The sequence below is a fragment of the Oryctolagus cuniculus genome, chromosome 21, assembly GCF_051225735.1.
Source record: "Oryctolagus cuniculus isolate XC-2025 breed Fujian yellow rabbit chromosome 21, ASM5122573v1, whole genome shotgun sequence".
Taxonomy (NCBI): domain Eukaryota; kingdom Metazoa; phylum Chordata; class Mammalia; order Lagomorpha; family Leporidae; genus Oryctolagus; species Oryctolagus cuniculus.
In genome coordinates, this window is record NC_142887.1 from 21,909,218 (window position 1) to 21,933,579 (window position 24,362).

Genomic DNA, 24,362 nt, shown 5'->3' on the forward strand with positions numbered 1-24,362 from the left:
ACCTGAATCAAACATCACAGTTACTGTTTACCTTTCCACATAAGTAAATGATACTGGTGTCAGGATCGTAGAAAGGCAGCAACACCCCATTGCTAGTATCCATTTCATGAAGAGCGATTGGTTCCTGCATGTTTTTCTGGAAGAAAAAATAAATATATATATATGTGTGTGTGTGTGAGTGTATGCATTTTGTAAAGTTGGATTTTTAAAAGATATATATATATATATTTATTTATTTGAAAGTTGGATTTACAGCAAGAGAGGGAAAGAGACAGAGACAGAGAGGAGAGAGATCTCCCAGCCTTTGGCCCACTCCTGAATGGCCGCAATGACCAGGGCTGGGCCAGGCTAGAGCCAGAAGCTGCATCTAGGTCTCCCACGTGGGTACAGGGGCCTAAGCACTTGGGCCGTCTTCTGTGACTTTCCCAGGCCACAGCAGGGAACCAGGTTGGAAGTGGAGCAGCTGGGACTCTAATCAGCACTGCAGACAGCGGCTTAACCTGCTGCACCGCAGCACCAGCCGCTGTTATACATTCTTCTAACTTTACTTAAGTGAACCATTTTCCTAGAATCATAACAGTTTGAGTGGCAGAAACTCTGGTTGCCTGTTTCCCTACAATATACACACAGGTTGGGGCCACACCACATATGCAAATGAGGTGTTCTCCACTTAGGTTAAACACTATATCCTTCGTACATGCTTTGGAAAACAAACGAACAAAAAAGCCGAGTCTCCTCGGGAGACCAAGCGTGCATTTTTGAAATAGAGGAAGTCTCCAGTGATGACAAGAGCATCACATTCAAGTTCAGACAGCTGGAGTTCAGAGATCTACATGAAGGATCTAGAATCTACTTGCCAACCCAAAGACCCATTCAGAACAGAGAGAAAGCTCAAGGGAAAGCGAGCGGAAAGGCGAGTGGGGGGAGCATACCGGATTCCAGAGCGCCAGCTGCCGTTCACTCATGCGGCTGAAGCCGGTGGTGAAGACGTTGCCGTCGGCCAGGAAGATGGCCCTCATGGGCCTTGCGCCTTCGTGTGCTTTCTCCTTCTCCTGGGAGGGAGGGCAAAAAGGCACACCGTGCACACTTAAGCCGCAGGCAGTAATGTGCACTGCGAAACTCACCTGGAGCCCAACCTCACCCTAAGCCACGCTCTGAGGACACAGGGGTGGGGGCAGTCAGTGTGAACCACGCTCCCTCCCCATGAGGAAACAAGACCATCCTCTGGCTTGCCAGAACACCAGGATTTGACTCATCCTGCTTCCATTCCAAGTCCAGGCACCACAATTAAAACACATGAAAGGATTCCCCGGATGCCTGCTTCTCAAGAGGATAACCGCCTGAGGGTTGGGTGTCACTCTGCCACTTCTGCAAAATCACGAGGCAGAAAATTCTGGTCCAGCCGCCAAACATCCACCCTGGAAGAGCCCAGTGGAGAAGCACTCTGCCCAAGCCCAGGAAGTCCCCGGGGCTCGACACTGCTGTCAGCGCATGGCCTCCAAGTGCAGCCCAGCCCTGCCTGAGGACACGAATGTCCCCTTTGGTCAGGACCTGGGATCTCGTGGGGCCCAGTCTGGGCTGATGAAAGAGCCTGGGGCTTCTCCATGAGACACTGAAGCAGACTGCCGGGATGGAGCGAGGGCAACAGTTAACTCGTATTCGGTGCTCGGCCCGAGACCTGGAATGTGTCTGCCTTCCCTGATGCAGGCTCGTAAACTCCGAAGGACTCTAGTGAACCAACAAAAACTCTTTCCTTGTGAGAAGGGACCACCAAGGGGACGAGAGTTGAGTGAGGCTGGGAACATTCAGCTCTGCGAGAAGTGTGACTGCGGGCAGTGAGGGCCTGTGCGAGCCTCCCCTTATTCTCCGCTGGCGCCTGCACAGAGCAAGGCCCCCGACCAACACTGCCACCTGCCTCCCAGAGCAGCGCCCGCCCTCGGGCGTCCTGGCCGCATGCATACTCACGGCAACGATCTCCTGCTTCCTGGGATCGATCACTCTGACTCTCTTGTCTTTGGAGGCTGTGCAGATGAGGCTGCCGTTCCTGTTCCAGCTCACGTTGTAAATCACGTCCGAGTGCATCTCGTCCAGGTTTATGAGGGCTTCCCCCGTCCCCACGTTCCAGACGATGATGGCGTTATCACAGCCTAGAGCCAACAAAACCAAGCCCTGCAAGGTTAGAAACTCCTGGAGAATGACAGTTAGGAAAACTAAAAATACAGTGAGGATAGCTAGAAATGCAAAGAAAGGGGCCGATTATAAGATGCTCTGTCTACTGGGAGTTTAAAAAACTGAAAAGAAATTGGTGTAAGAAATAAATGTGTTGGGGCTGGCGCTGTGGTGCAGTGGGTTAACGCCCTGGCCTGAAGCATCGGCATCCCATATGGGCGCTGGTTCGAGACCCAGCTGCTCCACTTCCTGTCCAGCTCTCTACTATGGCCCGGGAAAGCAGTAGAAGATGGTCCAAGTCCTTGGGCCCCTGAACCCGTGTGGGAGACCCAGAAGAAGCTCCTGGCTTCGGATCGGCACAGCTTTGGTCATTGCAGCCATCTGGGGAGTGAACCATCAGATGGAAGACCTCTCCTCTCTCTGCCTCTCCTTTCTCTGTGTAACTCTGACTTTCAAATAAATAAATAAATCTTAAAAAGAAGCTCTGGCCGTTGCAGCCAATTGGGGAGTGAACCGGTGGATAGAAGACCTCTCTCTCCCTCTCTCTCTCTGCCTCTCCTTCTGTCTGTGCAATTCTGACTTTCACATAAATGAGTATCTTTACAAAAAAAAATAAATGTGTCAAAGGAAAAGCACAGCTTGTTAGGTTTGGATTCATATGAAACAGCCAAACAAACACAACACCAAAGCACTGTACTCTTTTAGAATCCTATGTTGTTGTTTTTAAATTAACTGGGTTGGTGAACCTGAGTCATTCAAGTTTCCTTTTCTAGAACAAGTATCAGAATGAATGTAGCCCAGTTCTTTCCCAAGGGGACTGTGAGTGACAGATTATTCAAATCAGTGATGCTGGAAGACATGGGCTCAGCACATGAGAACATGGTAAACTCTAACAACAGAGGGAAACGTAAGGGCTGGCCTGATGCTCACAACAGATCTTTAGAGGAGGAGGAAAATGGGCCAAGAGTGGCCAGGGCAAGGACCCAAGTGTGCTTGGTTCAGAAACTGCTTCCCAAGAGGCCCACAGCCCCGGCTCACCACAGCCCCAGCTCTCCAGTGCTACCCTTCCTTCTAAGGTCTGCTCCAAGCCCCCAGAGCCCCTTAAAAAAAAAACAAAAAGTGCTATGTGCTGTTTTGAAGTCATTAGTTCAAAGATAAAGCAAATAAGGAAAAACAGCCTACAAGTGAATTCTTGCCAATTAAGCTACTGTCTAAGTGCTTTAGAAAAACTAGCCACTGTGTTTGGTGCGGTGGTTAAGACGCTGCTTGGGGTTCCTGCATCCTGTGTTGGGGGTGCCTGGTCCACATCTGGCTCATCTGCTTCTGTTCCAACTTCCTGCTGATGCGCACCCTGGGAGACAGCAGGTGACGGCTCAGCACTCTGGTCCCCTGGCTTTGGCCTGGCCCTACCCTTGCTATTGCAGGCATTTGGGGAGTGAACCAACAGACAGATCTGTCTCTCTGCCTTTCAAACAAAATTAAAATAATAAATAATAATAATAAATAATAAATTAATTAAAATAATAACAATAATATTAATAAAATTAAACACAAAATCCCAAGATATGTAAGTTACCTAAAGATCAAAAGTCAGAAATTGGGGGGGAGAAACCTGCATAATGACATCAAAAGCTGAAGTTAAACTCTGGGACACAGGTGACCTTTCTCTGCCTTGTTCCTTGCAGGCAGACAGGTACTCCAGGCATGGTGGGCAGACCACACGGTCTTGAGTTTGAACCAGGGAGAATGGGGAGCCACAAGGGAGAGACCTTCAACCATTCTACCCCTACATTAGTACTGCTTTTCTACAAGCCAACGGTCGGGGCAGGATTTACAGTTAAGTCCGGACAGACACGTACAAGTACACACAGTGAAGACCCAGCACCATGATGGAGACACTACACATGCTCACCACCTAACACAGCGCCATGTGGCTTTTGTCCAAGAAAACAAAATGTCACGTCTTGGACAAAGGAAAAAGCTCCCGTAAGATGGAAACACTCAAGTGAGAAACCACTAAGAACAGGAAGGTGCAGGCGCTAGGCTTCAGTACGGTGCTGTTGGACAGTGAGCACTCGGAACATCAGAGACAGGAGACTAACAACAGCAGCAGAGGCTGCCCGGGGCATGCTCACCAACACCTTAGCAAGGCCGCTCAGTGGCCCAGGGCAAGGCCACGACCCCAGATCACTGACGGACATGCTCGTCACCAGGTCTCCCGGTGACCTGCTTCAGAACTGCACGCCCACGCCCACTACGCACTGCTGGGCCCTTCCTCACCAAGGGTGTGAGACGTGAAGGCAAGGAGCAAGGGGGCACCATGAGGCTCCTACCTGCACTAAGAAGCACGTTGCGGGCCGTTGGATGCCAGGCCACGATGCCAACTCTCTTGGAGTGACCTTCTAAAACCACCACAGGTTCGGTCAGGGACAGGGTGAGTCCGTTCTCAGGGATCTGCCACACCTGTTGGAAAGGGAAGAGAGATGACTCAGCTGAAAGCCATGGCCTCTCGCAGTCACACTGACTGCCTACCAGGTCTGAAAGCTCACTCTGTCTGCACAGAACACACAACCGCACTGGCTGGAAGGCCTCAGCCGCCGTGCCGCGCCGCGCCGCGTAGCAGTGTGGTCAGGACTCCAATGCGGCCTACACTCAGCTCCTGAAGCTCCCTGTCAAGTTCTGCACCTGCTGCTTAGAAGCACACAAAGGACCAAGCAGTCGTGAAAAGACAGCCTGCAGTCAGACACTGAGCCAAGCCCGTGTTCTTCCGGGGACGGCGCAGTTCATACACGAATTGTCAAGTAACTTTCCACTTGGAAAACAAAAATACATGTCACATACATTATTACACAGAGCAAATTTTACAAAAGGAAAATAGCTAAGCAGGATTTCACCAAAATAAAAGGCTTGTGATTTGAAGGACCTATTAAGAAAGTTAAGGAGCGGGCACTGTCACAGAATAGACAGGCTGGAATACCACATCCCGTGTCGGATCAAGTTCCGGCTATTCCTCCCAATCCGGCTCCCTACTTCAGTGCTTGGGCCTCCCACGTGGAGTTCTGGGTTCAGAACTGCAGCCTGGCCCAGTCTTAGCTGTTAGAGGCATCTGGGGAGTGAACCAATTGTTCTGCCTTTCAGATAGGTAACAACAAATAAAAACATTTTTAAGAAAGATTTATTTATTTGAAAAGAGTGAGAGACCTTCCATCTACTGGTTTATTTCCCAGACAGCTGGAAGACCCAGGCCAAAGCCGGAAGCCAGGAAGGAACTCCATCCTGATCTCCCACGTGGGTGGCAGGGACCAAGGCCAGCTGCTGCTGCCCTCCCAGGCACATTGGCAGGGAGCTGGATCAGAAGTAAAACAGCCAGGGCTGGAGCCAGTGCTTCCATATGGGATTCCAGAGCTGCAGGCAGTGGCTTAACCCCTGTACCACACTGCCAGCTCAGGTAAGAATATTTTTTGAAAAAAGAAAGGGAAAACATGCAAAATGGGAGAAAATAATCTGCAAGCCGTACACCTGATGAGGCACTTGTACTAGAACATATGAAGAACTCTTACACCTCAGCAAGACAAACGACCCAGTTTAAACATGGGCAGCAGGGAGTGGGTGGGCAGTGGTCTAGTGGTTAGTACACCACTGGGATGCCCGCATCCTATACCTGAGCACTGAGTTCAAGTCCTAGCTCCACTCCTGATTCCAGCTCCCTGCTAATGCACACCCTGGGAGGCAGCAGGTGACGCCTCAAGTACTTGGGTCTCTGCCACTTCACTAGGAGACCTGGATGGAGCCCCAGGCTCCCAGCTTCTGGCTAGCCCAGCCCTGGTCACTGTGGGCATTCACGGCATGAACCAGAGATGGGAATTGTCTGTCTCTTGCTCTGTTTCTCAGCCTCTCAAATAAATTTAGGAGGAAAAGAAGGATTAATGGGCAAGGAATCTTAATAGACATTTCTAGAGAAAGATATACAAGCGGAGGGAAAAAAAACCCATATGAAAGGATACTTGACATTATTAGCCAAAAGGTGGAGGCAAAACCCAGCGAGGGCTGAGTGACACATCCATACGATGGAGTACTACAACCCCGAGACAACACGGGGAAGCCTGCAGAAAATGCTGAGTGAGAGAAGCCAGGCCCCAATGACCACTCCTCTAGGATGCCATGTCTGAGACGTTCGGAACAGGAAATGACAGCGGGACAAGTGGTTGGCAGTTGCTTAGTGTTGAGGAGCAGGGGAGGCGGTGATAGACAGGAGGTGGGATTTCCTTCTGAGGTGACGAAAACATTGTACAAGGTGATGGCTGTCCACATCCAGGACTATCCCCAAAGTCACTGGAGCGTGCAGTTGACACGTGTGACCTCAGTGTGAGCTAAGGCTCAGCAGGCTGTGTTTTACAAATCTTCTTACAGGTGAAGGCATGCGGGGGTGGGAAAGGCGTCAGCCCGGAAGGGGCAGGAGACTCTTCAACCACGGAGGACCAAGCGGATGAAAGGCTGAGACACAGAAACAGCCTCCCAGATAAAAGGAGCGATTCCTGGGGAGCCGGGTAGCACCAGGACTCTGTGGAAGACGGCCATACTGAATAATATTTATGTTTATGAAAAGGCTGAGTCTGAAATAACTGTCTCCTTTAATAGGAAGCTTAAAGTACATTTACCGTCACACGCAGATTTTAAGGAAGCAGTTCATGAGAGATTTAGAAACTGCCAGAGAAAAATCACATTTAGCAGTGGAACAAGTGAGAGAATTTTCCTTGTGGGGATTTTTTGAAGGAGACAAACAACTGCCTGTTTTCCATCCCTGGGCGGAAGGGAGAGACGTGGCTTACAGGGGTGTTGAAAGCTTAGCTCAGCTCTGCATCTCGTGCAAACGAGGACAGAGTCTGCCATCCCGAAGAGTGGGAAGAAGTCGTGAGCCGAGTGAGTCACTCCTTTTACAGCCAAATGCTGTCCAAGCTAAATATAACCTCTTATGCAAATCATGGCAAAATAAGCCTGCCTTCTGGGGGTCTCAGCCTAGCTGCCACCGAATTTCCCACGAACACACCAGGCCCCTGCCCATCCCTCGGCAGGTTGCACATGCGCAAGGTGGGAAACCTCCCCCTGTGCAGCCAGCCTTCCCCCTGCCAGGGACATGGCCACTGCTTCCCCCAGAAGTGTAAGCTTGCTTTCACCCTGCTATGCATTCTTTTTATTCAAGGGTTTACAATTAGTAAAACATCTCCAAATTGAACTTGGCTATTGTAATTTAAAGCAGGTTTGAAATCTTACACAGAACAAAACAGAAAGCAATGGCTACTGATTTGAGCAGAATGAAGCTGACAGAGAAACAATTATGAAATGGGGTCTTAGCCATTCAAGAGGAAATGCATTTTGTAGGATGAAGTCTGACCTATGCATAGAACGGAAAGAAAAGCAATACCACCCACCGCCTTCAGGTGGCAGCCTAACCACACACTGCTGGGTTTTCTCCCAAGGACCGAAAACTGCCTACCTCAGACCAGGACTGAACGTGCATTTCTAGACCCCTGCAGAGGTATGAAGGCACGGGAGGCTTTGCTTATAATCAGCATTCCAACTTTAAATACCAGGGCAGAAGCAGAGCTTCTCCATCCACCTTTTTCTTGGACTGAAACGAAATTTTAATGGAGTAAAACATTCATTGTATAACTTTTTTTTAATTTTTTTTTTTTTTTTTTTTGACAGGCAGAGTGGACAGTGAGAGAGAGAGAGAGACAGAGAGAAAGGTCTTCCTTTGCCGTTGGTTCACCCTCCAATGGCCACTGCGGCCAGCACGCTGCGGCCGGCGCTCCATGCTGATCCTATGACAGGAGCCAGGTGCTTCTCCTGGTCTCCCATGGGGTGCAGGGCCCAAGCACTTGGGCCATCCTCCACTGCACTTCCTGGCCACAGCAGAGAGCTGCCCTGGAAGAGGGGCAACCAGGACAGAATCCGGCGCCCCGACCAGGACTAGAACCCGGTGTGCCGGCGCGGCAAGGTGGAGGATTAGCCTAGTGAGCCACGGCACCGGCCTCATTGTATCACCTTTAAGATGAGGAAACTCTCTTCCTTTCTCACCTAACTTCTGGTGGCTCTAAGGATCCCCTCATTTAGGTTTATGCATTGGACACAAGCACCTCAGCGCGTCACTCTTAGCCACACACGCACGACTGAATGCCAGCACAAGAGCAGCCTAGTACGGTGGGACACGGGCCCTGCTCACAGCAAACACAGGGCTTCTGTTAGACTGAAGATCAAAGAGAGAAATATACATGTGATGCAGAGGGGTGGCCAATCCTGCCAGCCCTGGGCAAACAACCCAGCAACCGTGCACATCACCATGTACACATCCCAGGGTTGCTGTGGGGATTACAGGAATTGTTAAAACCCTTGGAACAGAGCCTGGCACACAAACAGTGCTTCCAAAATGTGGAGTCAGTACAGCCAGACTGATGGCTCAGTTCCCCCAAGACCGCCACTTATTAGCAGTGTGGCCTGGGGCACTCACCTGACTGATGGGCCTCATCTAGGAAACAGGGATACGAATGAACTTGCCCATGGCTTGGTGGTTGGAGGAATCCAAGACCCTCACTCAGTAAGAACTGGCTACTCTTCTTATTTGTATTATTATCTGCTAGGAAGCCATATAGCATAAGCCATGCCATGCTGGCATAGCCAGACGCTGAATAAGAATGCAAATGTCCTGGGGTTACCTCCTTGCTAATAACCCAGAGGGGTCCAGCCAGGAGGGTTCCTTGAGGACAGAACCTCTAAGGACAAACAGGAGTTAAAGCAAAGAAAAGAAAGGGAGAAAATCGAGTACCCAGTCTCACACAGATGCACAAGGCAGTTTGCTGAGAAGTGCATGGAGTATCTAACAATGCCACGTGACAACTGGCTGAGGAGCCACAGGGAACAGCACCAGACTCACAAAGACAACGCCACAGGCAAGGGCACGGCTGTGGGAGGAGGAAGTGATGGAGACCATCTGTGGAGCAGACTGAGGAGAAGACAGAGCCTCGGGGGCGCTGGCCGTGAGAGGTGCGTGGCTCTGCAGAGGGCAATGAGAGGTGCGTGGCTCTGTAGAGGGCAATGAGAGGTGCGTGGCTCTGCGGAGGGCCAGGATGGCGCGGGGAAGGATCTCGGAGTCCTCCACACGGGGACCACCCTCCTCTCAGGCCTGCAGCATGTGGCTCACTGTCCTTTCTGGTCTGCCCTGCTGGGGAAGCCCGCCAGCTTGGACTGAAGGTTGTGTTTGCTGCAGCTCAGAGACAGCAGAGGCGCCACTGGGTGGGTACAGGCTTGGTTCCGAGTGAATCTGGGCACTGGTCCTGGTGTCAGGCGGCCCAGGCTCCTGTGAGAGCTGGGAGACAGAAGAGCCCCAGGGGTGCTCACATGGTGCTGGGACAGCAGGCTGTGCTTCCGTGAGGGTTACCGGAAGGATCAAACGGCAGGAAACATTTCGCATAGCGCTACCCTAATGGCAAACCCTGCTGATACGAGGGTCTGGCCGTGCCCTCGCCAGCTATGCAACCCCTGACAACACTGCCATTCCAGGCCTGTTTCCTGCTCACGGGGCTGTTACAATGGCAAGATCTAATCATACGCACAAAGGCTCAGAACAGCGAAAAGAAGTGTCCCGGCCATGCTCATGCTTGCTCTCTGGCTGTTACTGCAGCCACATGACCCCACACGTATGTTTAGATCTGATCATCGAGGTTTCTTGGACTGAGTCTTCAAATTAATTCCACACGGTATCCAACTAGTCAATAATAACTAATTCACACCCAAGATATCACAGGTGTGAAAGTTCTGGTTTACACCAAGGCCAATGAGCACAGTGAGGACGGATCTGATCTCTGAATGGACCCATTAGTGTTTTCTCTGCTGTGGCCACAGGCTGGCGTGCTAATACCAATCAGCTTTCTCAAAAACATATGTGGTGGTGCTGGCACTGTGGTGTAGCAGGTAAACCTGCTGCCTGCAGTGCCAGCATCCCATATGGGCGCCGGTTCAAGTCCCAGCTGCTCCACTTCTGATCCAGCTCTCTGCTATGGCCTGGGAAAGCAGTAGAAGCTGGCCCAACTCCTTGGGTCTCTGCCCACGTGGGAGACCCGGGGGAAGCTCCTGGCTCCGGATCGGTGTAGCTCTGGCAGTTGGAGCCAATTGGGGAGTGAACCAGCAGATGGAAGACCTCTCTCTCTGCCTCTCCTTCTTTCTCTGTGTAACTCTGACTTTCAAGTAAATAAATAAATCTTTTTAAAAATTTAGGTGGCAGTGCTGGTATTATGGCACAGTGGTCTAAGCTATTGCCTGTAACACCAGCATCCCATAAAGACACCAGTTCAAGTCCCAGCTATTCCACTTCTGATCCAGCTCCCTGCTGATGCCTCTGGGAAAGCACAGGAAGATGGCCCCAGTGCCTGGGCCTCTGCTACCCACGTGAGACCCAGATGAAATTCCTGGGGAGTGAACCAGCAAATGAAAGATCTGTCTCTCTCTCTATCTCTGTAACTGCCTTTCAAATATATAAGTAAGTAAATCTTTAAAAAAAAAAAAAGGAAAAAGGTATGCAGCAAATAGAACAGGGACCAACATCCTCTGCATGCCACAGCGGCCATCTCAGCACAGCACACTACAAGCTGTCCCCTCCCACTGCTGAAAAAGTAACTGTGTTTCTGCAATGTCCTGCGCCAACACCACATTACTATGGCAATGCTCTGTTGTTTTGAAAGAGAGGATGGAAAGGCCATCAGTCCCAAGGGATCCCAGATGAAAAGGTGAATCAGTCAGTGAAAAAAACAACTGGAAGCACGTGTCTGGGACGACTGTGTCACTGGCATCCCTTTCATGTGTGCAACTCGGGATACGGAAAGACAGCGACAGCACAATTCCAACAAGAAAAGAGGAGAGGAAAATTAAGACACTTGGATTCTCTCAAGTAGCAATTTTGAAGTACAATTCATTTCCAAACACCATGAAAATTTAAAGCACACACCAAGGGCTTCCACACCCTGCTCCTCTGTTTTTAATCACCATCGTGAACTCGCTACTGGGACGGGCAGCAGAGTCACAGCCATAAAAGGGGCGGTTCTCCAGAGAGGTCACGTGCTTGGAAGGTAAGGAGACCTCAGGAAATGCAGGACAGGCGCACAGCTCCGGCAGTGCCTGCAGAGCAACACAACCCGCCCAGACACCCCCCAGGGAGTGTGCCTGGCGCTGGGACGGTCCTCTGGGCTCGGCAAAGTCAAGCATCAGGTCCAGCACCCACTGACAAAGCATCCTCAGGCACTCTGCACAAAGTGGGAGCGACAAGAAGCCCTGCTGGAGGACCAAGAGGAACCACACACCACCTCTACATTCATTTCAAGGCAAAACAATCTCAAGAAAATTTAAAATAGTGAGTAACACAGGGAGTTCACTTTTGCTGTTTGCTGCAGGAGAACAAACTGATTTGGGAGAAGGGAAAGTGTTCATTCAAACCTAATTAACTGGGGACCATTCAGGACATAAAGCTGGAAGCCGTGAAGGGGATCATGCTTGTAAGATCTTTCCCTCTCCCAGATTCTAGAAGAAACAAGTATGCAATCCCAGTTTCTGAATTAGTCAATTTTTCTGTAAGGCGGAAAGAAAGAGAGGGAGACATAGAAACCAGCAGCCCTCCCGTGAGGGTGGACCTGAGTCAGCACCTGCTGCCTCCCAGGGTGTGCATCAGCAGGAAGCTGGGACTGGGAGCACAGGCAGGACTCGAACCCAGGCACTGAGCTGTGGGATGTGCGTGTTCCAAGTGGTGTCTTAACCCCTGTACCAAATGCCTGCCCTGAACCAGTCATTTTTGGCTTTTGTGTTTGATCACTGCCTTACAGATAACAAACAATGTTGAATCAATAACATTCACTAAACTTAAGTTGGCTGTTCCCTGGATGATTATTTTCTTAAAGTTTAAATTTCCCCAAATAAAATACTTGGTAGTCACAATTTTTAAAACTCTCTATGTGACAATATCATCCAACAAATGAACTCAAACTTCCAAAAAACAAAATTTTGGAAAATCTAGGAGCAAAATGTAGTTCCTGGGAATAGGGTTCACATAATTGCTCTTTGCTGATGCCAAACATTGCTTTAAATGGTAGTACCTGAGAGGTGCCACTTCTAAAAGTCTGAGAAATAGCCATGCAGACTGGCATCCCTTCTCCTAAAACTGCAGCTCAAAGAGACACTGCTGTCACTGAATAAACGCTCACATTAACAAATCAATGCTTAACTGCTTTGGACTTAATGGACTTAAAAGTCACTCAAAAAGCAGTTCGTAAAATTAATTTTATTCTCTCACACAGTTCATTTGATGCACTGGTTCTACTGTATTTTTCTACCATACGTCTGTTAAAGGTGTTCGTGCTGCACTACAGACACGTGTCAAAGCTCATCCCACATGTGCATCTGCCGTTGGAGTCTCAGTAGGCATTGTGAGCATGAGTCTTGGGCTCTCCTTGTACCCTTCCTTTACTGGACCTGGGCCTTGCTACTCTGCCTTCCCCTTTCAGCTCCCGAGTTAGCACCAATAGCCTCAGCTTGCGAAACTACATAGAACGTTTCTGGTACCAGCAACAACAAAAAGTGTCGCTGGAAACCACTTGATCTGTGGTACAGTGTTCGTTTACCTTCAAGAGAGCAAAGTGGAAAATGAGGTACTAAGAAACAAGTAGGGTAGGAGAAGATCAAGTATTTCTTTAAAATTTCATTTCAACTGCTAAGCTATAAGTTTAAATTACCTTAATAATAACATGATTTGGGAGACACTGTAAGTGATTAAAGAGTGATGAAGTATCAGCTCATACTTAAGGATTTTTTTAAAATAAAAGAATTTATCCCAATACATTATTTAATCAACAAAAGATTCACTCCAGAAAGACCAAGAAAAGGGGTGACACTGGAGGGTTCTGTGAAGCCTTAGGGCAGCACAGTTCTGGGATTTCCCCAAATCCTTCCATAAAAACTCAGAGCAAATAACAAGACCCAGGAATAATACTTCTACAAACCAGGCGTTTCGGGCCGGCGCCGCGGCTCACTAGGCTAATCCTCCGCCTTGTGGCGCCGGCACACTGGGTTCTAGTCCCGGTCGGGGCGCCGAATTCTGTCCCAGTTGCCCCTCTTCCAGGCCAGCTCTCTGCTGTGGCCAGGGAGTGCAGAGGAGGATGGCCCACGTACTTGGGCCCTGCACCCCATGGAAGACCAGAAGCACCTGGCTCCTGCCATCGGATCAGCGTGGTGTGCTGCTGCAGCATGCCGGCCGCGGTGGCCATTGGAGGGTGAACCAACGGCAAAAGGAAGACCTTTCTCTCTGTCTCTCTCTCTCTCACTATCCACTCTGCCTGTCAAAAAACAAAAACAAACAAAAAAACAAAAACAAAAAACTAGGTGTTTCCCAAAAAGCAAGTAGGTATTTTCACACTGATTCTGCTGTATGAGCAAGAACAATTCCAAACAATCATGGAAAATGGAATTAAAAGATAAACTTATTTTGGAGCAAAAAATTTTGTGATACAAAAACCTTTTTCACGATACACATTTCCATGAACTTTCTAAAGCACCCTCATCTAATGCAATAAACCAATGAGACAGATCAGGCTATTCTAATTCATCTAACTCATCTGCATCCGTGAGCGCTAGGGTTACTAGTAAGGAACAACATGGAGATATAATTTTTTAAAAAAGATTTATTGATTTATTTGAGAGGCAGAGTTACAGAGGTCTTCTATCTGCAGGTTCACTCCCCAAATGGCCTCAGCAGCCAGAGCTGGGACCATGCAAAGCCAGGAGCCAGCAGCTTCTTTTTGGTCTCCCATGTGGGTGCAAGGTCCAAGGACTTGGGCCATCTTCTACTGCTTTCCCAGGCCATAGCAGAGAGCTGGATGGGAAGTGGAGCAGCCAGGGCTCAAATCGGCACCCATATGGGATGCCGGCACCACAGGTGGAGGCTTAACCCACTATATCACAGCGCTGGCTCAAGAGATGAAACATTCAAGAGATCAGATAACCATTCCTCAGTCCTGAATTTGAACTGGAAATACAAGGATGAAATCTCTGTCTTTAAATACACACTTATTTTCTAGCCCCACTTACTTGATGATTAAAAATAATGATCAGAGGCGTGGGAAGTGTGGCACAGCAGGTTAAGCTGCCACGTTGCACAGCCACATTCCACATCAGAGGACCAGTCTGAGTTCTGGCTACTGTTTCTGATTCAGCTCCTTGCTAATGCACACAGGAAGCTCCAACACTTGGGTCCCTGTGACCCACGTGAAGGACCAGAATGGAGCTCTTGTCTCCTTGGTTTCAGCCTGGCCAAGCCCCCACTGTTTGAGCCATTTGGGAAGTGGACCAGCAGACAGAAGAGACCACAGTCTCTCTGTGTCACTCTACCTTTCAACTAAATAAGTCAGTTTAAAAAATAATAATGATCAGGAGTACGCGTTCAGCCCCGTGGTCAGGTCACCATCTATGATGTCCATCACGTATCGGACAGCCACCTTCGAGTCCCAGCTACTCTGCTTCTCATCCACACCCTGGGAGGCAGCAGAGGATGGCTAAGTGTTTGGGTCCCTGCAACCCAAAGGGGAAACCTGGCTTAAGTCCTGCTTCCTGGCTTTGGCCTGGTCCCACCCAGGCTATTGCAGGCATTTGGAGAGTGAACCAGCAGATGGAAGACCTCTCTCCATCTGTTTCTCTGCCTTTCAAATAAAAATAAAAATAAAAATTTTAAAATAATGATGACTATCCTTAGCACCCAGACTGTAATCTAGAAATATCATTTTTCCAAAGAAACCTGAACACTGAAAGAAATGGCTGGCTCAAGTCTGGGCAGAGAGGCCCAAGGTGAGCACCACACCTCTTAACATGTGGGACAGCAAGGAAGCTACAGGCTGCGCGGGTCATTTCAAAACGACTGGGCAATCTCAAAGAGGTTCCCACGGCAAAGACAGGATGATCTGAGCTTTGGGAAAGGAACTTTAATGACTAGAACCCATCAAATATGTTCAAATCCAAGAGATCAAAATGAAATGAAGGGGCTTAGCACTGTGAGGCGGCAGCCTGCAACAACAGTGTCCCTTATGAGTGCTGGTTTGATTCCTCGCTGCTTTACTTTCCAGCTCCCCGATGATGGCCTGGGAAGAGCAGTGGACGATGGCCCAGATGCTTAGGCCCCTGCCCCCAGGGGAGACCTGGAAAAAGCTCCCAACTCCTGGCTTTGTAATGGCCCAGCCCTGGCCATTGCGGACATCTGGGGAGTGAGCCAGGGGACGGAAGATCTCTGTCTGTCTGACTTTCAAATAAATAAATACATCTTAAAAAAAAAAAAAAAAAAAGAAAGTTGAGGGGTGGGAGGTTACTGAGAGAGGGGAGAAAGGAGGTTAATGACAGGAATGCGGCACACAGAGGGCTCTGAGGAGACCAGGAAAACCCTATTTCATGACCTGGAAGGTGGCTGCAGGCTGTTCACTGTGTTGTAAACCACTCAATTCACTCAATCCACTTTTTCACTTAACTCACTTTGCTTTTCACATAACTCATGATTTTGTGTTTTCTAATACAAAAGTATTTTGAAAGGGTAGCATGGCCTGTAAGGCTGACCAGCAGCTAGAGACAGGTAAGAAATTTGCTTCTTCAGAAGAGGTTAACCATAATCTCATCTTCACACGCCTGTATAACGCTCCTTTTCCTTAACAAAGTGTGCATGTAGCCACTAAGATGACCAATTTAGCACGGCATATTAAACAAAACCATTCCTGCAAACAGCAGTGTATTTCTTTAATATGCTTTGGCTGCCAAAATTATGAGATCACAGGAGGAATCATCCTCAGCCAAAAGTCCATGCGGAAAAGCGGGTCAATGTTTAAATGGCACAGTTTAGGAATTAATCTGTGTTTATGAAAAAGACTAATTAAGCAAGCATTCCAAACGACGTTTCAGTCCACAGACTACAACAGGAAAACAGAAGTGGCAAGGCTCTCCAAGCTGTCCACCTGAGGTACCTGAGACTGCTGATAATCACTAAGGATCACCCGTCCTTGTTGCAGGGGCACTCATACCTCCAGTCTGTGTTTGCGCCTAAGCTTTCCAACACACGTTGGGTTAGTATGATAAACGGATCCAAGCCAATCATAATTTAAATCAAGGAACAAGGATCTTTACATTAAAAAGTTCCCCACAAAACCTACTTTGGGAATCTAAATGAGAGAAATAAAACACCTGATCTTGCAAGTCTCTATACAACTTCATGAAATGGACTTTCCTAACCAGTGCCCGCTGAACAGAACATACCTTCTGATGTCAGCTTGGGAACAAGCACTTGCTAAAACTCTTACTAACTCTCAATACCTGTTCCCTATCCCTTTTAATCCGTAAAACCATTGGCATCTCATTTCACCATAATTTGTGCCAGTAGTTTTTCTTCTGCTTATAGAGGGGGCATCATGTAGTCAGGTGGTACTCACAGAATTACTGGAAAGTTGTTTTAATTTCCCTAAAATCTTCCCACATAGCAGATGTCAACTGTCTTTAAGCATGCACGCACACACATTCACATGAAAGGAGAAGATGCGAATACACAGTCTCTCTTCATGGGCTTTTAAAAAGCTTATCTGCAGTTAAACTTTAATGTAGTTAAAACCTTGTACAGTCTGCTGGGCAAAGCTGCTATGATTTTCAAGCCTCTATGCACACACACGTGCACACACACGCACGCATGGACGCATGCACACACACACACTTTTGAAAGAATTGAGACCCACTGGGCTGTCTGCCTGTGGTGCCCCTGTGAGCTTACCATAACCGTGCAGTCCTCTGACCCGCTGGCAATGACCTGATCGTTATGTGGGCACCAGTCTATATCCAGCACTGGTCCTGTGTGGCCACATACTGTAGGGTAGGATTTGTCAATTCGACCAGTCTGAAAGGAGAGAGAGACAAAGATATCATGTAACATAAACACCACAGTCATTACATGCTTTCTTAGGCCTATTTTTCCTCGACAGCCTCCACCTAAGATTTGCAACTGTTTGTGTAACTTGACATTCATGAGTCAGTGCCAACACAAGAACTGTCAATTCTCCTCAGAAACAGCTATTCCAAAGGACACTCCATCAAATCACCAGGATCCACGTTTCTAGAAATTGCTAAAACCACAGAGATTTTGTTTATTCAAGTCTATTAGTAGACTTAAGAAAACAGAAGCCAGCGCCGCGGCTCACTAGGCTAATCCTCCACCTAGCGGCGCCGGCACACCGGGTTCTAGTCCCGGTTGGGGCGCCGGATTCTGTCCCGGTTGCCCCTCTTCCAGGCCAGCCCTCTGCTATGGCCCGGGAGTGCAGTGGAGGATGGCCCAAGTACTTGGGCCCTGCACCCCATGGGAGACCAGGATAAGTACCTGGCTCCTGCCTTCGGATCAGCGTGATGCGCCAGCTGCAGCGGCCATTGGAGGGTGAACCAACGGCAAAGGAAGACCTTTCTATCTGTCTCTCTCTCTCACTGTCCACTCTGTCTGTCAAAAAAATAAATAAATAAATAAATAAATAAATAAATAAAACAGAAACATCTTTTTACTAAAATACAGTACTATAATAGCCAAAATAGCCAAGTCTAGGTATGTTTTTATTGGGGGGAAAAACATTGTTTAAGATGTGAAATATAACTCAATAATACACTTGAATATACAAATGAACAATTCTAGAAATGAATGGCACTGTTAAAAGTAAAAAAAAAAGTTATAGTAAAAAACAAAAAAGAAAAGCTTTAGTTATTGACTAGGAGTTATATTTTTCTTTTCTTTCTTTCTTTTTTTTTTTTTTTAAAGATTATTTTGTTGAGAGACATAGAGACAGAGCAAGGCAGCAAACTGTTATCTATAGATATACTCCCCAGAAACCTGCAACAGCTGGGATTGGGCCAGGCCAAAGCAGGGAGGTGGGAACTCAATCCAGGTCTCCCACAGGGGTAACAAGAACTCAGTTACTTGAACAGCAAGTAATCTAGGAAGCTTGATTTAGGAGCTAGAGCCAGGAACTGAACCTGGGCACTCCATGTAATGTGAGCGCCTTAACAGCTAAGCTGGCCCACCCTACATACTACATTTTAATGTCTCGATCTCTGCTGTCTTTAATCAACAGAAATGCTAGTCAGTCTAATTAACATAAATTTGAACCATTAAGAATAAAATATTGTTAATATTGTTCATAAATAATCACCATAGGGACTGGCGCTGTGGCATAGTGGGTAAAGCCACTGCCTGCAGTGCCAGCATCCCATATGGGCGCTGGTTCGGGTTCCAGCTGCTCCACTTCTGATCCAGCTCTCTGCTATGGCCTGGGAAGGCAGTAGAAGATGGCCCAAGTCCTTGGGCCCCTGAATTCACATGGAAGAATGGAGGGGGCTCCTGCCTTCGGATCAGCACAACTCCAGCCATTGCAGCCATCTAGGAGTGAACCAGTGGATGGAAGACCTTTCTCTTTGTCTCTCTCTCTCTCCCCCTCTGCCTTTCAAATAAATAAACAAATAAATCTTTAAAAAATAAATCACCACAATTTGTTCACGTTACACATCTGAACAAGCCAGCTTGGCTTATCAGATCATTTGTGCATCAACTAAGACAACTGCTATTGTAACATCAGGTGTAAAGAACTATTTCCTTTTTTAAACAGGTTAGTATCAGCCCATGTTAAGGCTGCAAATGTTCTGAGAGCAGATGTGCAAAAATTGCTGCAATGTGTAACGGAACCCAGTTTCTGCTGTTATTCTCTTAATATGGCAAACTGTCCCAATACTGGGGCAGGCTTCCGGGCAGTTTTTCAAGATCAGTAAATCCTATGATTTCTCCAATTTGGCTCTGCCATGGTAATCTCAAGAAGTAGTATGCTGATGTGCTAAGACCACAGGCTCTAGGGCTTAAACAGTGGATGACCTTAGACAAGTCATGTAATCTCTCTAAGCTCTAGCTCATCATCTATGAAACATGGGAACAACTCTTATCTTCCAGGATTATGGTGGGTATTAAAATGGTATTGTCCCAGCACCTGACATGCCCAATAATATTTCCTAAAACTTAACAAACGTCAGAATATTCTCTGACATCTCTAATGTGTCTCATTTAAAAGAAGGCAGCTTTAAAAAAACCATGTGAGGGGGTTGGCACTGTGGCATAGCAGATAAAGTTGCCACTTACATTGCCAGCATACTGTGTGGATGCCAATTCAGGTCCCGGCAGCTCCAGTTCCAATCCAGCTCTCTGCTAGTGTGCCTGGGAAAGCTGTGGAGGATGATCCAGGTCCTTGGGCCCCTGCACCCAAGTGTGAGACCTGGAGGAGGCTCCAGGCTCCTGACTTCAGATTGGCCCAGCTCCAGCCATTGCGGCCATCTGGGGAGTGAACCAGCAGATGGAAGACCTCTCTCTGTCTCTCCCTCTGCCTCTCTGTAGCTCTACCTTTCAAATGAATAAATAAATCTTAAAAATCATGTGCGATGGTTATTTCCTTTAAAAATTTTGTTTATTTATTGGAAGGCAGAGTGACAGAGACAGAGAGAGAGAGAAAGAGATCTTCCATCTGCTGGTTTACTCCCTAAATCGCTGCAACAGCTGGGGCTGAGCCAGGCCAAAGGCAGGAACCAGGAACTCCATCCCAGTCTCCCATGCAGATGGCAGGAACTCATGTACTTCAGCTATCAGCAGCTGCTTCCCAGGCACTTTAGCAGGAAGCTGGATAAGAAGTAGAGTAGCTAGGACTCCAACCAGCTCTCCAATAGGGGATGCGAGCATCCCAAACGGCAGCTTCACCTGCAGTGCCACAATGCCAGCCCCTAGATGGTTATTCCACTTGTTCGCCTGGAGTTACTACACCAAGTAATGTTCTGTTGCTCAAGTTGGGAGGTGATGGTCTCAGGGATTCATTTTATGTAATTATTCATTATATTATTATTCAGACTGCAGATACAGTTACTGTTGAATATGTGATATCTCATAATTTATTTATTCATTTATTTATTTACTTGACAGGTAGAGTCATAGACAGTGAGAGAGAGAGACAGAGAGAAAGGTCTTCCTTCTGTTGGTTCACTTCCCAAATGGCCGCTATGGCCAGTGCTGCGCTGATCCGAAGCCAGGAGCCAGGTGCTTCTTCCTGGTCTCCCATGTGGGTGCAGGGGCCCACGCACTCAGGCCATCCTCCACTGCCCTCCCGGACCATAGCAGAGAGCTGGACTGGAAGAGGAGCAACCGGGACTAGAACCCGGAGCCCATATGGGATGCCAGTGCTGCAGGCAGAGGATTAACCAAGTGAGCCATGGCACCGGCCCTTGATATCTCATAATTTTTAAACAATCTAAGACAGGAAGGTCTGATATACATTTAAATAGGCATTCCAGAAAGAGAGAATAAAAAGAATGGAACAGAGGCAAAAATTAAAGCAATAATGGCTGAAGTTTTCCAAGCTTAGTTAAGGGCATATGGCTTAAGAGACACAAATCTCAAGTAGTATAAGTGAAAATAAACGCCTATCTATTCACACACCAGCACAATTTAATACCCAACACGAACAGAAAATCTTAAAGCAATCCACAGAAAGGACAGGTTCCCTACAGAGTGTGTAATTAGACTGTGAGCAGACTTCTCAAAAGCAATTATAGAAACAAAGAAACAGGGAAATATCTTGCAGATACCAAGAAAAACAATAAACCCTACATTCTATACCCAGATAAACTATCATCTAAGAATGATGACATTAAAAAAAAACCCAGCAAACTAACAAGAGACAGAGAAACTTTACCATGTATCATGTATAGATATTTATTAAAAGAATTAAACTCTCGGATTTATCACAAAGATTTCAAAATTAATCTCAAAGAATTGTATTCAAGGAGTTCAGGAAAAGAAAGTGAGCTAGGAGAGGACTGGGCTACAAAGCAACAGTGAGCTCCCGAGGGGTAAATACAAATAGGTACTGACTGCGAAACATCAGTAACAGCGACCAGCTGGGGCACAGTGAAAACAGCAGAAATGCTACACAGCAAGAATGCACACCACAAACGGGCGAGAATCAGAGTTACAGGCTTCAGGACCCTTCTCAAGAGAAAAGCAGCAAAATCAGCTCATTTTGGACTTTAAAAGCATTTTAAAGTTAAGGGCAAACACTAAAAGGAAAGAAAGTGTGTAGCTTCCAAAAAGGCAAGCAGGGAGAGGAGGTGGAGGGAGCATTAGAATAAATTAAAAAAAAAAAAAACTCATTAAATAAAAAAAAAGGGGAGGAAAAAACATAAGAAAAAAAAAAAAGAAACTAGAAAGCACAAAATGAGATGGAAATAAAACCAGTCATCAATCATGACTGTAGCAAATGCAAATGGATTAAATGTAGGAGAACACAAAACATATCTCAAAATATACCAAGGAATCAATATCATGTTGAGTATGTTCTGAGTAGAATGCAATACTACTTTTAATTTTTTTTTAATTTTATTTATTTATTTTTTTGACAGACAGAGTGGACAGTGAGAGAGAGAGACAGAGAGAAAGGTCTTCCTTTTTGCCATTGGTTACCCTCCAATGGCCGCCGTGGCCGGCACACCGCGCTGATCTGATGGCAGAAGCCAGGTACTTATCCTGGTCTCCCATGGGGTGCAGGGCCCAAGCACTTGGGCCATCCTCCACTGCACTCCCTGGCCACAGCAGAGAGCTGGCCTGGAAGAGGGGCAACTGGGACAGAATCCAGCGCCCCGACTGAGATTAGAACCCGGTGTGCCGGTGCCGCAAGGCGGAGGATTAGCCTAGTGAGCTGCGGCGCCGGCGCAATACTACTTTTAACAGAAAGATATAAATCCCAAATTCCCAAACATTCTAAAGTTTTAAAATTAAGTAACTCAGACTGAAAAAAATCACAATGGATAACATAAAAGTTAAAAGTGAACAATAAATACATGACATCAGAATGTACAGGATACAGGAGTGGGCAATGAGGCAGAGCGGGTTAAGCTGCCACTTGGGAAATCCACAACACACATCAGAGTCCCTCATTTGAGTCTTGGTTTTTCTATGATTCTTTAAAAAAAAAAAAAAAAGAATTATTTATTCTGAAAGTCAGAGTTACAGAGAGAGGGAGAGATAGAGAGATCTTCCATCTGCTGGTTCACTCCCCAGATAACCACAATGGCTAGCGCCGGGCCAGGCCAAAGTCAGGAGCCAGGAGCTTCATCTGGGCCTCCCACATTGGTGGTAGGGACCCAAACACTTGGGCCATCTTCTATTGCTTTTCTCAGGCCATTAGCAGGGAGCTGGATCAGAAATGGAGCAGCCCAGATATGAACAGGCATCTATATGGAACACTGGTATTGCAGGCAACAGCTTAACCTGCTATTCCACAAAAAAAAAAAAAAAAAAAGCAGCCTCTACCTCAAGCTTTTTTTTTTTTTTTTTTTTTTTTTTAACTTATTTATTTATTTGAAAGTCAGAGTTACACAGAGAGAGACGAGAGGGAGAGGGAGAGGGGGAGGGAGAGGGAGAGGGAGAGGTCTTCCATCCGCTGGTTCATTCCCCAACTGGCCGCAACAGCCAGAGCTGTGCCGATCGGAGTCAGGAACCAGGATCTTCTTCCGGTTCTCCCATGCGGGTGCAGAGGCCCAAGCACTTGGTCCATCCTGCATTGCTTTTCCAGGCCATAACAGAGAGCTGGATCGGAAGTGGAGCAGCCGGGACCAGAATGGTGCCCATGTGGGATGCCAGTGCTGCAGGTGGTGGCTTTACACGCTAAGCCACAGTGCTGGCCCTACCCCTTGCTTCTACTTTTTTTTTTTTTTTTTTTTTTTTGGACAGGCAGAGTTAGACAGAGAGAGAGAGAGAAAGGTCTTCCTTTTCTGTTGGTTCACCTCCCAAATGGCCGCTATGGCTGGCACTATGCCGATCCAAGGCCAGGAGCCAGGTGCTTCTCCTGGTCTCCCATGTGGGTGCAGGGCCCAAGCACTTGGGCCATCCTCCACTGCACTCCTGGGCCACAGCAGAGAGCTGGACTGGAAGAGGAGCAACCGGGACAGAATCTGGCATTCCAACTGGGACTAGAACCCAGGGTGCCGGTGCCGCAGGCGGAAGATTAGCCAAGTGAGCCGCGGCGTCGGCTTCTGATTCAGCTTCCTGCTAATGCGCCTGGGAAAGCAGTGGATGATGGTTCAATTGCTTGGGCCCCTGCACCCACATGGGAGACCCAGAAGAAGCTCCTGGCCCCTGACTTTGGCTTGGCCCAGCCCCAGCCATTTATTTGGGGACTGAACCAGCAGATGGAAGACCTCCCTGTTGTCTTTCCCTCTTTCTCTGTAACTCAGCCTTTCAAATAAATAAAATAAATATTTAGAAAAAAATTATTACCCTGATAAAAAGGAGTTTGAGAGAAAATTTTAAGCTCATAAGGTTTACAAATATTGATGCAAACTCCTCTTAAAAAAGAAAAAAAGGTAAATCAAATTCACCAATGTGAGTTGCTCTCTAAAAACATAAGCAAAATGAAAAGGCAAGTTACAAACTGTGAGAAGATACATGCACCAAACATACCCAACAAAGCCAACAAAAAACCTGACAGAATAGTGGCCATAGGACATGAGCCAAGAATTTATTTGCAAGAAAGAGATCTAAGAATCCAACAGATGTAGAAAAAGACACAAATCTCACTGGGCAATTAAACATACGCGCTGGCAAAGGTGTCAGGCGGAGGAACTCACGCCAGCTGCTTACAGGAGACAAGCTCGTTACAACTTCCTGTGAGGGCAATTTGGTAGCAGGCAGAGGTGAGGGTGTGGACCCCAGCAGCACCACTTCTGGGTGCTCTGCACGAGAGAGATGCTCCCATATTTGCACAGGAAGAATACTGCAGCATTGTTGGAAACAGTGGCAAAAGCAAATGCAGTTGCACAGCCCTCAGTATAGGAATACATATCTCATAAAAGCTTGACACAGAATAAAAATGTAAAAGATACACACATCATAAAAATATGACACATATTTGAGGACCCTTAGGGAAGGAAAAGGGGACGTGCTCTTTTAGGTACGTCTGTTATGCTTTACTTTTTTTCAAAACAGGGATATGAAACAAACATGGCAAAATGTTAACAACCTCTGTTTAATCTTGTGAGATATGGGTGCCCTATTATTTGATATGCTTATTTTG

The 24,362-nt window shown here is 47.3% G+C and overlaps 1 protein-coding gene across 4 annotated transcripts in view; it reads right to left on the bottom strand.

Annotated features, from left to right (window-relative positions):
- Nucleotides 1-24,362, bottom strand: part of CORO1C (coronin 1C) — an 87,446-nt gene that overhangs the window by 9,606 nt on the left and 53,478 nt on the right. For all 4 annotated transcript variants that reach the window (XM_051835883.3, XM_089322879.1, XM_089322880.1 and 1 more), the window contains exons 3-7: nucleotides 16,997-17,119; nucleotides 4,503-4,632; nucleotides 1,966-2,147; nucleotides 933-1,052; nucleotides 32-136 (exon numbers count right to left, since the gene is read on the bottom strand). In XM_051835883.3, coding sequence (XP_051691843.1) covers nucleotides 32-136; nucleotides 933-1,052; nucleotides 1,966-2,147; nucleotides 4,503-4,632; nucleotides 16,997-17,119 — 660 coding nt within the window. The remainder of the gene's footprint in view (nucleotides 1-31; nucleotides 137-932; nucleotides 1,053-1,965; nucleotides 2,148-4,502; nucleotides 4,633-16,996; nucleotides 17,120-24,362) is intronic.